Source organism: Salmo trutta, chromosome 15, assembly GCF_901001165.1.
Source record: "Salmo trutta chromosome 15, fSalTru1.1, whole genome shotgun sequence".
Taxonomy (NCBI): Eukaryota; Metazoa; Chordata; class Actinopteri; order Salmoniformes; family Salmonidae; genus Salmo; species Salmo trutta.
This window is the reverse complement of record NC_042971.1, coordinates 43,781,725-43,797,890: the sequence shown is the minus strand read 5'-3', so window position 1 is coordinate 43,797,890 and position 16,166 is coordinate 43,781,725. Positions and strand designations below refer to the sequence as shown.

General features: G+C 44.0%; 1 protein-coding gene across 3 annotated transcripts in view; it reads right to left on the bottom strand.

The window, feature by feature from the left end:
• LOC115149124 (seizure protein 6) overlaps nt 1-16,166 on the bottom strand; it is a 261,102-nt gene that overhangs the window by 58,943 nt on the left and 185,993 nt on the right. For all 3 annotated transcript variants that reach the window (XM_029691662.1, XM_029691661.1, XM_029691663.1), the window contains one exon: nt 9,688-9,883. In XM_029691662.1, the coding sequence (XP_029547522.1) occupies nt 9,688-9,883 (196 nt within the window). The remainder of the gene's footprint in view (nt 1-9,687; nt 9,884-16,166) is intronic.

Genomic DNA, 16,166 nt, shown 5'->3' with positions numbered 1-16,166 from the left:
AGCACCGGGAAGGCAAAGTGTTCCCATTTTCAACCATTTCATGTGTCTGAAGGTAGAACTCTGAATATCCGGCAGGCCAAGAGAGCAAATCAAGTGCACCTATAGACCTACCGTTGGCCAATCAGAATGCTCAGATCACCGTGTCTGCACAGTTTCCTTGAGCCATAGGTTTTAAAAAGAAGCCCTGAGCACACAGCAAAGTTGATACTGTGAGATTCAAAACTTTTAAAACCATGACTAGAGAGAGACTCAGTGAATACACCCGAGCTAATGTTGTTATTCAGCACTGTCAACACTTTGTTCCATATTTTTACAAGTCATAAAATGCGCGTTCTCCCTACTTCCACTCACGCTACAACCAGCACTGCAGCAGCAATGAATGAGTATAGCAAAGTGTTTCGATAGGCTTGTGCTGTTATTATTAGCTGCTTGTGTTTTTTTATATTCAAGGAATATTTCACTTTCTCTGGTCATAAGAGTAACGACATGAATTGGTGCATGAGACAGAAATAATGCAGTGCGACTTGAGTTTTGTCATCAGCTGGAAGACTGTGTCCCCTTTTCTCAGTGGAGGGAGGGAGAGCGGGGGTACTGTGAGACGGGTGAGAGGCAGCCTCACTTCTGCTCCCTCCTCCTCAGATTGACTATCAGATGCAGGCCATCAGTCCAGTAACATTTAAAAAAACAAATTATTATGCTCACTCAGCTGTGCCTCACAATAAAACAAATTATATATTACCAGTGTGATCATATACCAATTTTTTTTTGAAATACACAGGGTTGGGTAGGTTACTTTCTAAATGTAATCCATTACATTTAGAAAGTTACTAGTTGCCTGTCCAAAATTGTAATCTGTAACATAAATTTTGGATTACCCAAACTCGTAATCTGATTACATTCAATTACTTTTAGATTACTTTCTCCTTAAAAGGCATTAGAAGAATACCAACATGTATGTTACCAATTGAACAACATCTATTGCAGGATAAATTAATGTTAAAGTTTACGTAGCTGGCCATATATGGATGTTACATTTTACTTTATGGGTTGGTTATGTAGGCTTCTTCTAACCCATCGCTTTCTACTACATATAATATGATTAAATTATATCTTTACATTAAAAACCAAAGTCTATCAGAATTCCAGTCATTCCAATAAATGTTATACCCCTTGATCTTCAAGAATAGGACTTTGAAATATGGAAGTGTAGATTAGCCATTGTTTTGATGCAAGGACTGACTCACCCATGATATCCAAATTAATTGTTTTAACCATGTTATGAGGCTATACAGTGTTTGTTTACATTTACAATGGATACAAACATTGGGAAAAAACAAGTTTATTTTTTGGGTTCATGTTATTTTCTTCAAGAATCAATGGATATATATATAATTTATAAATCCAAAAATGGGTGGAGCAACTACAGACTGGCCCTTTAAGTCTATCAAAAGTGTGTGAGTTTGAACATGTGTCCATTAGGCCTATGGATTTATTTATATTATCAGCATGAATTAGATTGAGCAATTAAAACCCCACGTTTATTCCGTAGGATGGGACCGCACTATGCAGCTGTTGCAAGAGCGCATTTTTCACTGGCTGTCCACTGGTTTCAAAAATAATGATTGATAACCAGCTTAAACTTCTTGAATTCAACCATTACTGGGTTCAAATACACATTTACATTTGTGAACAGCCATCCACAACAACCACATTCCGTAAGGCGCAAATAGCTAAATGAGAGAGCAGCAGTGTGATTCACATCAATGCGCTATGTAGATATCAATAATAAGCCATATCTGTATCGTAGTAGACTACACCACTGCTGTCATCCTTACCTCCAAGCGTTTATTGAAGTTGGATAATCTTTGGATGCCGACAGCAGTCGCACCATTGGAAGACATACCTTGGACTGTAGCTTACAAAAGCCTATTCCTGCTCTTTTCCGGCGATTGATCAAACACATTTGGTGTGTCATCATGGAGTTCCAGGTCTCCGGCAGCCTCTGGAACTGCCGGTCTGCGGCCAACAAGGCAGAGTTCATCTCAGCCTATGCTACCCTCCAGTCCCTCGACTTCTTGGCGCTGACGGAAACATGGATTACCACAGAAAACACTGCTACTCCTACTACTCTCTCCTCGTCTGGACACGTGTTCTCGCATCCCCCGAGAGCATCTGGTCAGCGGGGTGGCGGGACTGGAATCCTCATCTCTCCCAAGTGGACATTCTCTCTTTCTCCCCTGACCCATCTGTCTAAGTCCTCCTTTGAATTCCATGCTGTCACAATCACTAGCCCATTCAAGCTTAACATCCTTATCATTTATCGCCCTCCAGGTTCCCTTGGAGAGTTCATCAATGAGCTTGACGCCTTGATAAGTTCCTTTCCTGAGGATGGCTCACCCCTCACAATTCTGGGTGACTTTAACCTCCCTACGTCTACCTTTGACTCATTTCTCTCTGCGTCCTTCTTTCCACTCCTCTCCTCTTTTGGCCTCACCCTCTCACCGCCCCCCCTACTCACAAGGCAGGCAATACGCTTGACCTCATCTTTACTAGATGCTGTTCTTCTACCAATCTCACTGCAACTCCCCTCCAAGTCTCCGACCACTACCTTGTATCCTTTTCCCTCTCGCTCTCCTCCAACACTACTCACTCTGCCCCTACTCAGATGGTATTGCGCCGTCGCAACCTTCACCCTCTCTCCTGCTACTCTCTCCTCTTCCATCCTATCATCTCTTCCCTCTGCTCAATCCTTCTCCAACCAATCTCCTGATTCTGCCTCCTCAACCCTCCTCTCCTCCCTTTCTGCATCCTTTGACTCTCTATGTCCCCTATCCTCCCAGCCGGCTCGGTCCTCCCCTCCTGCTCCGTGGCTTGACGACTCATTGCGAGCTCACAGAACAGGGCTCCGGGCAGCCGAGCGGAAATGGAGGAAAACTAGCCTCCCTGCGGACCTGGCATCTTTTCACTCCCTCCTCTCCTCATTTTCTTCCTCTGTTTCTGCTGCTAAAGCCACTTTCTACCACTCTAAATTCCAAGCATCTGCCTCTAACCCTAGGAAGCTCTTTGCCACCTTCTCCTCCCTCCTGAATCCTCCCCCCCTCCTCCCTCTCTGCGGATGACTTTGTCAACCATTTTGAAAAGAAGGTTGATGACATCCGATCCTCGTTTGTTAAGTCAAACGACACCGCTGGTCCTGCTCACATTGCCCTACCCTATGCTTTGACCTCTTTCTCCCCTCTCTTTCCAGATGAAATCTTGCGACTTGTGACGGCCGCCCAACAACCTGCCCGCTTGACCCTATCCCCTCCTCTCTTCTCCAGACCATTTCCGGAGACCTTCTCCCTTACCTCACCTCGCTCATCAACTCATCCTTGACCGCTGGCTACGTCCCTTCCGTCTTCAAGAGAGCGAGAGTTGCACCCCTTCTGAAAAAACCTACACTCAATCCCTCTGATGTCAACAACTACAGACCAGTATCCCTTCTTTCTTTCCTCTCCAAAACTCTTGAGCGTGCCGTCCTTGGCCAGCTCTCTTGCTATCTCTCTCAGAATGACCTTCTTGATCCTAATCAGTCAGGTTTCAAGACTGGTCATTCAACTGAGACTGCTCTTCTCTGTGTCACGGAGGCTCTCCGCACTGCTAAAGCTAACTCTCTCTCCTCTGCTCTCATCCTTCTAGACCTATCTGCTGCCTTTGATACTGTGAACCATCAGATCTTCCTCTCCACCCTCTCCGAGTTGGGCATCTCCGGCGCGGCTCACTCTTGGATTGTGTCCTACCTGACAGGTCGCTCCTACCAGGTGGCGTGGCGAGAATCCGTCTCGTGCTCTCACCACTGGTGTCCCCCAGGGCTCAGTTCTAGGCCCTCTCCTATTCTCGCTATACACCAAGTCACTTGGCTCTGTCATATCCTCACATGGTCTCTCCTTTCATTGCTACGCAGACGACACACAATTCATCTTCTCCTTTCCCCCTTCTGATAACCAGGTGGCGAATCGCATCCCTGCATGTCTGGCAGACATATCAGTGTGGATGACGGATCACCACCTCAAGCTGAACCTCGGCAAGACGGAGCTGCTCTTCCTCCCGGGGAAGAACTGCCCGTTCCATGATCTCGCCATCACGGTTGACAACTCCATTGTGTCCTCCTCCCAGAGTGCTAAGAGCCTTAGCATGACCCTGGACAACACCCTGTCGTTCTCCGCTAACATCAAGGCGGTGACCCAATCCTGTAGGTTCATGCTCTACAACATTCACAGAGTACGACCCTGCCTCACACAGGAAGCGGCGCAGGTCCTAATCCAGGCACTTGTCATCTCCCGTCTGGATTACTGCAACTCGCTGTTGGCGGGGCTCCCTGCCTGTGCCATTAAACCCCTACAACTCATCCAGAATGCCGCAGTCCGTCTGGTGTTCAACCTTCCTAAGTTCTCTCACGTCACCCGCTCCTCCGCACACTCCACTGGCTTCCAGTTGAAGCTCGCATCTGCTACAAGACCATGGTGCTTGCCTACGGAGCTGTGAGGGGAACGGCACCTTCAGGCTCTGATCAGTCCCTACACCCAAAGAAGGGCACTGCGTTCATCCACCTCTGGCCTGCTCGCCTCCCTACCTCTGCGGAAGCACAGTTCCCGCTCAGCCCAGTCAAAACTGTTCACTGCTCTGGCACCCCAATGGTGGAAAAAGCTCCCTCACGACGCCAGGACAGCGGAGTCAATCACCACCTTCCGGAGACACCTGAAACCCCACCTCTTTAAGGAATACCTGGGATAGGATTAAGTAATCCTTCTAACAGTATGAATGATACTGCTGTCTTGATTTGAAAATGGCTGATTTTCTGTCAGGAGTCTTGTCTGTTTACAGTGCTAATGTCACACCCTGATCTGGTTCACCTGTCCTTGTGATTGACACCTGGAGGGGGTGGAGACACTTATTATCCCGGGTGTATATATCCCTGTGTTTCCTGTCTCTCTGTGCCAGTTTGTCTTGTTTGCCAAGTCAACCAGCGGTTTTCCTTGCTCCTATTTTTCCCAGTCTCTGTTTGTTTCTAGTCCTCCTGATTTCGACCCTTGCCTGTTCTTACTCTGTACCCGCCTGCCTGACCAGTCTGCCTGTTCTAACGACCAGCTTGCCTATCCCCTTGTACTGTTTTTGGACTCGGATCTGGTTTCTGACCCCTGCCTGGCCTGACCTTGAGACTGTCTATTGTCTGGTACTGTTCGGTCTCTGACCTGGTTTATGAACTCTCACCTGTTCCTGACCTACCTTTGCCTACTCCCTTTGTTATAATAAATATCAGAGCTCTACCATCTGTCTCCTGTGTCTGCATTAGGGTCTCACCTTGTGCCCTTATAACTAAAGTCTTTGAGGTGTGAATTGGGTTGCCAGTTTGTTGTAAGGGTTTCATTACTATTGTAATGGATATGTACTATAACAGATCATTGCTGTTTGTTGTATAAAGAAATCCTCAAGAGCCTATTGATGCACCCGTGCGTCAATCTAAGTAACATAATATAAAAATCGTCATCAAAATCCGTCAGTTTAAGCTAGAGTTATCAATCCACCGCATACAGTATGCCTATGTTGGCCTTCCGCTTCTGCTGTGGAAGGTGGCCGAGCTACAGCAATGTTTGTCAGACCAATATTCTCACAAAAACATCTGTAACGTCCGAATCGTTTGGCCTACAAACCACTCTATGGAATTGGAGGACTCTCAGGGACACAATGTTCTCTGTTTTGCTCTACGACCCCCACAAGTGTCCCAGGACTCGTCTGAAGGTAACCCATACAAACCAATGGAAGTATGGAGGTGTCAACAAAAACAAGTGGTTAAATAAAAAAATAAAAAAATATATATAATATTTCCTGAGCTTTCTTATATATCCTAGATATAGGACAAACACTTCAAAACTTTATTCCTTAAGATACATTTTTGGGCAGTTTTTTTTGTTGCAATTTATGAGTGTGTTATTCAATGCGTTTCTATGGGCTATAGGAGTAAAGGCCAAATTCAATATTTTATCCCCTCAAACAATTATACCTAAAGGGGTCCTAAAAGTCTATATCAAATAGCTAAATTAACCATGGTATGAACATCTTAAAACAATTCCATATGTTAGCTTAGTACAACCCCCCCCCCAACATCTTACACTTTTTTAAGAGAGAAAGTGAGAGAGACAGAGAGGGAGTTTGAGGGGCAAGGGGTGACATTATATTCAACAGGCACATCAGAGGCATGTTAAAACGCATTCTTCTTCTATAAGTCTGTCATAGTTTATTAGTTTCCAGAGACAAAAGATTTTGGCTTAATGTTGTGTTGTTTTTTTCCCCCTTCTCCTGGTGATGTCACATCAAAGGCTACGGTGTGATGAGGAACAATGGTCCCGACAGCCCTCTGCTATCTGACAGCTCTGTAAATGTCTATTAGAACAATACTTATGCCATGTAATTATACCCCTGAAATGACAGCCCTTGTGTTTTTTCAGGCTAACATGAGCAAGCTGTGTTTACTAGTGATGAGAGCTATCAGCATAAAGAGCTAGGCGGCTTAACCAAATGCTTCTGGAAGGATTTATCCTCTGTACCTCAAACTTTACTACACTTTATTGTAGGCTCGGCCCTAATATATGTCCTCTTTGTCACCTGGAGTTGCATGGCAAATTGTCCAGGAACAAAGGACAATGCCAAAGGACTAGTCAGTCCTTCCCCCTCTGAGGGACCAAAATGTATCTCCCTGTTACAGTATCCAGAGCAATGAATATTGAATTTGATTGAATCATACTATAGTATCCATGTTTTGTATCTATCTGAAACTTGTTCATGGAGGATAACTCTGATGCTGTCTATATGGATGTTTTATCTCTGTGGTATTTGTACAGGGTGAACTCTGAATTACTCCATTATGCAAAGGCTTTTTATTGTCCTCTCAGGAATTCTGTCTTATTTAAATATCTACTGCAACCCTCATCCTCAACGTACAACACCCGTTCTGCCAGTTACATTCTGTTGAAGGTCCCCAAAGCACACACATCCCTGGGTCGCTCCTCTTTTCAGTTCGCTGCAGCTAGCGACTGGAACGAGCTGCAACAAACATTCAAACTGGACAGTTTGATCTCAATCTCTTAATTCAAAGACACAATCATGGGCATTCTTAGTGACAGTTGTGGCTGCTTTGCATGATGTATTGTTGTCTCTACCTTCTTGCCCTTTGTGCTGTTGTCTGTTCCCAATAATGTTTGTACCATGTTTTGCGCTGCTACCATGTTGTGTTGCTGCCTTGCTATGTTGTTGTCTTAGGTCTCTCTTTATGTAGTGTTGTGTTGTCTCTTGTCGGGATGTGTGTTTTGTCCTATATATATATATATATATATATATATATATATATATATACTTTTTTTTTCTTTAATCCCAGCCCCCGTCCTGGCAGGAGGCCTTTTGCCTTTTGGTAGGCCGTCACAGTAAATAAGAAGTTGTTCTTAACCTGTTAAGGATAGGGGGCAGTATTTACACGGCCGGATAAAAAACGTACCCGATTTAATCTGGTTATTACTACTGCCCTTGAAACTAGAATATGCATATAATTATTGGCTTTGGATAGAAAACACCCTAACGTTTCTAAAACTGTTTGAATGGTGTCTGTGAGTATAACAGAACTCATATGGCAGGCAAAAACCTGAGAAGATTCCTTACAGGAAGTGGCCTGTCTGACAATTTCTTGGGCTTCTTGGCTCTCTTTATTGAAAACTGAGGATCTTTGCTGTAACGTGACACTTCCTACGGCTCCCATAGGCTCTCAGAACCCGGGAAAAAGCTGAATGATGCCTTTGCAGGCCCTGGCTGAAAAACATTAGCGCATTTGGATGGTGGTCAATCAGAGTACAATGAGACTGAGGCGCGTGCACGAGGCGACCCCATGTTTTTATTTTCTCTGTCTTTGAAATAAACACGGTTTCCCGGTCGGAATATTATCGCTTTTTTACTAGAAAAATGGCATAAAAATTGATTTTAAACAGCGGTTGACATGCTTCGAAGTACGGTAATGGAATATTTAGAATTTTTTTGTCACGAAACGCGTTGGGCGCGTCACCCTTATTTACCCTTTTCATCTAGTGTCTTGAATTCACGAACAAAACAGAGGATATTTGAACATAACTATGGATTATTTTGAACCAAACCAACATTTGTTATTGAAGTAGAAGAGATGGGAGTGCATTCTGACGAAGAACAGCAAAGGTAATAACATTTTTCTTATAGTAAATCTGACTTTGGTGAGGACTAAACTTGGTGGGTGTCTAAATAGCTAGCCGGTGATGGCTGGGCTATCTACTCAGAATATTGCAAAATGTGCTTTCACCGAAAAGCTATTTTAAAATGTGCATAAAGGAGTTCTGTATCTATAATTCTTAAAATAATTGTTATGTTTTTTGTGAACGTTTATCGTGAGTAATTTAGTAAATTCACCGGAAGTTTGCTAGTTCTGAACGTCACATGCTCATGTAAAAAGCTGGTTTTTGATATAAATATGAACTTGATTGAACAAAACATGCATGTATTGTATAACATAATGTCCTAGGATTGTCATCTGATGAAGATCATCAAAGGTTAGTGCTGCATTTAGCTGTGGTTTGGGTTTATGTGACATTATATGCTAGCTTGAAAAATGGGTGTCTGATTATTTCTGGCTGGGTACTCTGCTGACATAATCTAATGTTTTGCTTTCGTTGTAAAGCCTTTTTGAAATCAGACAGTGTGGTTAGATTAACGAGAGTCTTGTCTTTAAAATGGTGTAAAATAGTCATATGTTTGAGAAATTGAAGTAATAGCATTTCTAAGGTATTTGAATATCGCGCCACAGGATTACACTGGCTGTTGCGTAGGTGGGACGCAAGGTAGGTGGGATAGAGAGGTTTGCCTAGTTAAATAAAGGTTAAATAAAATACAATTATTTACACTGGTCTCATCCCCCACACAAGCCTTTAAATGCTGTGACACCCTGTGGAGATTGGGCCTTGGGTGGTCAAGTTACACTGTAAAATTGGTATCGTTTGATTGGTCAAAGGTGGTTGGTCTTGGGTTGATGTCAGATGTTATAAATGGAATTAAATGCCTTTGTTCTCTCTCTTATCCTGTATCTAGTCCATGGAGGAAGGTTGTATGATCTATTCTCATTTCGTAGGCTTCTAGGCCACTGGCTTAGTAAGCATCTGTTTGTTCATGCTTTGTATTGTAAGTTAACCTTAGGATCTACTGTTTATGCTTGAAATTATGCCTTGCAATGATTGTTAATGCTCGTAACTTAAGCTTTATGCCTTGTATGTGAATCCATTCATTGTACAATGTTAATTAAACATCTGCCTTTGATATAGACAATTCTCAGATCAATTTTTGCTTGCCAATGTCAATTCATTGAATAATATTTGTATATTTTAATTATATTTATGGAGTCAGATAAACATTTTAATAGACTAATTTATTAGGCTCATTACAAATCAAATGTGATGTATATATAATATACTGTATATTCACATATCAAATATTACTGCCCACTACATTACCACATTATTTTAGATACAATTTTATTGTGCAAATTGTGTAAATAAAAAAATGAGTAATTGATAGGGAAGAGACCTGTGTAGGAGCGTTGAGTCATAGTGTGTGTGGTCGTGTGGTTCTGTGTTGTGACCTCACCTTGATAACGCAGCAGCAGCCGGGAGCCAGAGCGAGGCTGCTGGTCACTGCGGTAAAGGATGGAGATTTGATTGCTCCAGCTGCGCACCACCAGACCCCTCATCAGGATGGTCTCATTGGCCAGGATGGACAGCTCTCGTCCCCCCATGTCTTCTACCGTCACCACCTCCCCCTCTGACAGGCTCACGTTCAGCACCTGCAAACACACACAAACACACCACCAGTCAGTCAGATGTTGCATTTGGTCACAATTAGTGATGTTACCAAACTGCCTGATGATGTTGGGAGAAGTGTCTGTTTCGTTGCTTCAGAAGCTACAGCTGTCGACAGTCCATGAGACAAACGACTTAATGCTCATTACCACACAGCATAATGGGACACTGCATGACAGGTTCATGTCCAGCTTGAGATGTAGTTGAGGTTTAGTACAATATATCATCAGAAATACTGTCACCTACAGTACCAGTCAAAAGTTTGGACACACCTACTCATTCAAGGGTTTTTTACATTGTAGAATAATAGTGAAGACATCAAAACTATGTAATTGCACATATGGAATCATGTAGTAACCAAAAAAAGTGTCAAACAAATCAAGATATATTTTATATTCTTCAAAGTAGCCACCCTTTGCCATAATGAAAGATTTGCACACTCTTGGCATTCTCTCAACCAGCTTCTCTCAACCATGCTTTTCCAACCGTCTTGAAGGAGTTCCCACATATTATGCTGAGCACTTGTTGGCTGCTTTTCCTTCACTCTGCCGTCCAACTCACCTCAACCACCCCAATTGGGTTGAGGTCAGGTGATTGTGGAGGCCAGGTCATCTGATGCAGCACTCCATCACTCTCCTTGGTCAGATAGTCCTTACACAGCCTGGAGGTGTGTTTGGGTCATTGTCCTGTTGAAAACAAATGATAGTCCGACTAAGCACAAACCAGATGGGATGGCATATCGCTGCAGAAGGCTGTGCTAGCCACGCTGGTTAAGTGTGTCTTGAATTCTAAATAAATCATAGACAGTGTTACCAGCAAAGCACCCCCACACCATCACACCTCCTCCATGCTTCACAGTGGGAACCACACACGTGGAGATCATCCATTCACCTACTCTGCATCTCACAAAAACATGGCGGTTGGAACCAAAAATCTCACATTTGGACTCATCTGACCAAAGGAAAGATTTCCACCAGTTTCCATTGCTCGTTTCTTGACCCAAGCAAGTCTCTTTTTATTATTGTTGTCCTTTAGTAGTGGTTTCTTTGCAGCAATTCAACCATGAAGGCCTGATTCACGCAGTCTCCTCTGAACAGTTGATGCTGAGATGTGTCTGTTACTTGAACTCTGTGAAGCATTTATTTGGGCTGCAATTTCTGAGGTTGGTAACTCTAATGAACTTATCATGTGCAGCAGAGGTAACTCTGGGTCTTCCTTTCCTGTGGCGGTCCTCATGAGTGCCAGTTTCATCACCGCGCTTGATGGTTTTTGCGACTGCAAAAAAGTTGAGATTTTCCGGATCGACTGACCTTCATGTCTTAAAGTATTGATGGACTGTCATTTCTCTTTGCTTATTTGAGCTGTTCCTGCCATAATATGGACTTGGTCTTTTACCAAATAGGGCTACCCTGTGTATACCACCACTGCCTTGTCACAACACAACTGATTGGCTCAAACACATTAAGAAGGAAAGAAATTTCACAAATAACCTTTAAAAAGGCACACCTGTTACTACATGATTCCATATGTGTTATTTCATAGTTTTGATGTATTCACTTTTATTCTACAATGTAGAAAATAGTAAAAATAAAAATTTAGAAAAACCCTGGAATGAGTAGGTGTCCAAACTTTTGACTGGTACTGTACATTCTCACCATTCCCCAGCCCACTACTGCTGCGTTAGGACTGAGGGTCTGGCAAATTTGCCACACCATGATCCCCTCTCACTTTGTACGACAGCAGGCAAATGTGCCCCAGACAACATCACACGACCCTGACAGGCCATTTGTGTGGTCACAGCTCACATCCTTTCACTCCCTCCTCTCTACATTTTCCTCTTCTGTCTCTGCTGCTAAAGCCACTTTCTACCACTCTAAATTCCAAGCATCTGCCTCTAACCCTAGGAAGCTTTTAGCTACCTTCTCCTCCCTCCTGAATCCTCCTCCCCCCCCTCCTCCCTCACTGCGGATGACTTCGTCAACCATTTTGAAAAGAAGGTTGACGACATCCGATCCTCGTTTGCTAAGTCAAGCGACACCGCTGGTCCTGCTCACACTGCCCTACCCTGTGCTTTGACCTCTTTCTCCCCTCTCTCCAGATGAAATCTCGCGTCTTGTGACGGCCGGCCGCCCAACAACCTGCCCACTTGACCCTATCCCCTCCTCTCTTCTCCAGACCATTTCCGGAGACCTTCTCCCCTACCTCACCTCGCTCATCAACTCATCCTTGACCGCTGGCTACGTCCCTTCCGTCTTCAAGAGAGCGAGAGTTGCACCCCTTCTGAAAAAATCTACACTCGATCCCTCCGATGTCAACAACTACAGACCAGTATCCCTTCTTTCTTTTCTCTCCAAAACTCTTGAACGTGCCGTCCTTGGCCAGCTCTCCTGCTATCTCTCTCAGAACGACCTTCTTGATCCTAATCAGTCAGGTTTCAAGACTGGGCATTCAACTGAGACTGCTCTTCTCTGTGTCACGGAGGCTCTCCGCACTGCTAAAGCTAACTCTCTCTCCTCTGCTCTCATCCTTCTAGACCTATCTGCTGCCTTTGATACTGTGAACCATCAGATCCTCCTCTCCACCCTCTCCGAGCTGGGCATCTCCGGCGCGGCCCACGCTTGGATTGCGTCCTACCTGACAGGTCGCTCCTACCAGGTGGCGTGGCGAGAATCTGTCTCCGCACCACGTGCTCTCACCACTGGTGTCCCCCAGGGCTCTGTTCTAGGCCCTCTCCTATTCTCGCTATACACCAAGTCACTTGGCTCTGTCATATCCTCACACGGTCTCTCCTATCATTGCTATGCAGACGACACACAATTAATCTTCTCCTTTCCCCCTTCTGACAACCAGGTGGCGAATCGCATCTCTGCATGTCTGGCAGACATATCAGTGTGGATGACGGATCACCACCTCAAGCTGAACCTCGGCAAGACGGAGCTGCTCTTCCTCCCGGGGAAGGACTGCCCGTTCCATGATCTCGCCATCACGGTTGACAACTCCCTTGTGTCCTCCTCCCAGAGTGCTAAGAACCTTGGCGTGATCCTGGACAACACCCTGTCGTTCTCCACTAACATCAAGGCGGTGACCCGATCCTGTAGGTTCATGCTCTACAACATTCGCAGAGTACGACCCTGCCTCACACAGGAAGCGGCGCAGGTCCTAATCCAGGCACTTGTCATCTCCCGTCTGGATTACTGCAACTCGCTGTTGGCGGGGCTCCCTGCCTGTGCCATCAAACCCCTACAACTCATCCAGAACGCCGCAGCCCGTCTGGTGTTCAACCTTCCCAAGTTCTCTCACGTCACCCGCTCCTCCGCTCTCTCCACTGGCTTCCAGTTGAAGCTCGCATCCGCTACAAGACCATGGTGCTTGCCTACGGAGCTGTGAGGGGAACGGCACCTCCGTACCTTCAGGCTCTGATCAGGCCCTACACCCAAACAAGGGCACTGCGTTCATCCACCTCTGGCCTGCTCGCCTCCCTACCTCTGAGGAAGCACAGTTCCCGCTCAGCCCAGTCAAAACTGTTCGCTGCTCTGGCACCCCAATGGTGGAACAAGCTCCCTCACGATGCCAGGACAGCGGAGTCAATCACCACCTTCCGGAGACACCTGAAACCCCACCTCTTTAAGGAATACCTGGGATAGGATAAAGTAATCCTTCTACCCCCCCCCTTTAAAAGATTTAGATGCACTATTGTAAAGTGGTTGTTCTACTGGATATTATAGGTGAATGCACCAATTTGTAAGTCGCTCTGGATAAGAGCGTCTGCTAAATGACTTAAATGTAAATGTAAATGTACATCAGATGGGATTTTAATGCAATTAACACCCCCATAATTCTTGTCTCATTTCCAAGCAGAGCCAGTCTCTTAATGTTTACCTTAAAAAAATAGACCACTCGAGATATGCCGCCTCCTGTTCAATTTCCATTAATAAACTGGCAGCAGGTTGTATTTTTATCAGGCCAATTTTTTTCTCCTGGACAGAAAATGTGATTTGGAAAGACAGCAGAGTTTTCTGGATCACATGGTTCATTACCCAGTATGGCTAGTAAAGGTTTACCCCCTTCAGTATTCAGGCCCTGTAACTGTAGTTAAAACCAGTGTGTTTCTTTTCTCCTGTTTTCTGTCAGCCTCTGTGACAGCTGTGTTTTATCTCTTGAACAGGCTGAAACAGCAGCTGCAGCTGAATGTACTGAAAGCCACTCCAGAGGATGCTCTATAGTTTTACTGGTTGAATAAAGTAGCAGTGGCATTATCCACATTTGGGGGAACATCTGCAGTTCCCAAAAATGTGATGTGTTATCTAGAGTGTAGCGGTGGGTAACAGATATGAAAGACATCCAGGGATCTGATAATCATCTTGAACAAATGCACCACACTACATTAGATCTACAGGCCCTGTATTTAGCGTAAGAACCAGTGGTGTAAAGCACTTAAGTAAAAATACTTTAAAGTACTACTTATTTGGAGTATCTGCACTTTACTTTACTATTCATATTTTGACAACCTTTGCTTTTACTTCACTACATTCTTCAAGAAAATAATGTACTTTTAACTCTATACATTTTCCCTGACACCCAAAAGCACTTGTTACATTTTGCATGGCTAGCAGGACAGGAAAATGGTCCAAGTCACGCATTAATCAGAAAAACATCCCTGGCCATCCTTAATTGCCTCTGATCGGGCGGACTTACTAAACACAAATGCTTTGTTAGCAAATCATGTCTGAATGTTGGATTGTTCCCCTGACTATCCGTAAATTAAAAAAAGAAAAAAGAAAATGGTGCCGTTTGGTTTTTGTTAATATAGGGAATTTGGAATTATTTATACTTTTACTTCAGTATATTTTACCAATTACATTTACTTTTGATACTGAAGTATATTTCAAATCAAATACTTTTAGACTTTAACTCAAGTAGTATTTTACTAGGTGACTTTTACTTGAGTCATTCTATATTTAGGTATCTTAACTTTTACTGAAGTATGACTATTAGGTACTTTTTCAACCACTAGGAAGAACACAGACAGGATGACCTCCAGACCAGACCTGGCGTGTGATGTTGTAGTGGGAGCTTGCTGTGGCCTTCTGATAGGCTGCTCTCCCAGGGGGAATGAGAGTGTCACTGAGGCAGACTGAGAGAGCCCTGAGTGTGACGCAGAGGAGCACCAGGCAAGACACTGGCACCAGAATGAATTTGGTCACACTGACTACCTGTCACTCGGTTGACGGGGTGCCAACAATGGGTGTGAGGGGTTCACTCCTGCTCTCAAAGACATAGCTCAAATGTGACTGTTACTCTGTCTCCCTCAGATATCACCCAAGACTGAGGTCAAACTCCCTTTGTTCTTACCATAATGCTACACAAAAATAAAGTTTTCCCAGGACATCAACGTTTTTATAAGCCTCATCTAGTTGATGCCCACAATCAAATACTGTAAACAGTTGAAGTCGGAAGTTTACATACACTTAGGTTGGAGTCAATAAAACTTGTTTTTCAACCACTCCACAAATTTCTTGTTAACAAACTATAGTTTTGGCAAGTCGGTTAGGACATCTACTTTGTGCATGACACAAGTAATTTTTCCAACAATTGTTTACAGACAGATTATTTCACTTATAATTCACAGTATCACAATTCCAGTGGGTCAGAAGTTTACATACACTGACTGTGGCTTTAAACAGCTTGGAAAATTCCAGAAAAATGATGTCATGGCTTTAGAAGCTTCTGATAGGCTAATTGACATCATTTGAGTCAATTGGAGGTGTACCTGTAGATGTATTTCAAGGCCTACCTTCAAACTCAGTGCCTCTTTGCTTGACATCATTGGAAAATCAAAAGAAATCAGGTAAGACCTCAGAAAAAATTGTAGACCTCCACAGGTCTGGTTCATCCTTGGGGGCAATTTCCAAATGTCTGAAGGTACCACGTTCATCTGTACAAACAATAGTATGCAGGTATAAACACCATGGGACCACGCAGCCATCATACCGCTCAGGAAGGAGATGCGTTCTATCTCCTAGAGATGAATGTACTTTGGTGCGAAAAGTGCAAATCAGTCCCAGAACAACAGCAAAGGACCTTATGAAGATGCTGGAGGAAACAGGTACAAAAGTATCTACAGTGGGGCAAAAAAGTATTTAGTCAGCCACCAATTGTGCAAGTTCTCCCACTTAAAAAGATGAGAGAAGCCTGTAATTTTCGATTCTTTATGAATTTATTTGCAAATTATGGTGGAAAATAAGTATTTGGTCACCTACAAACAAG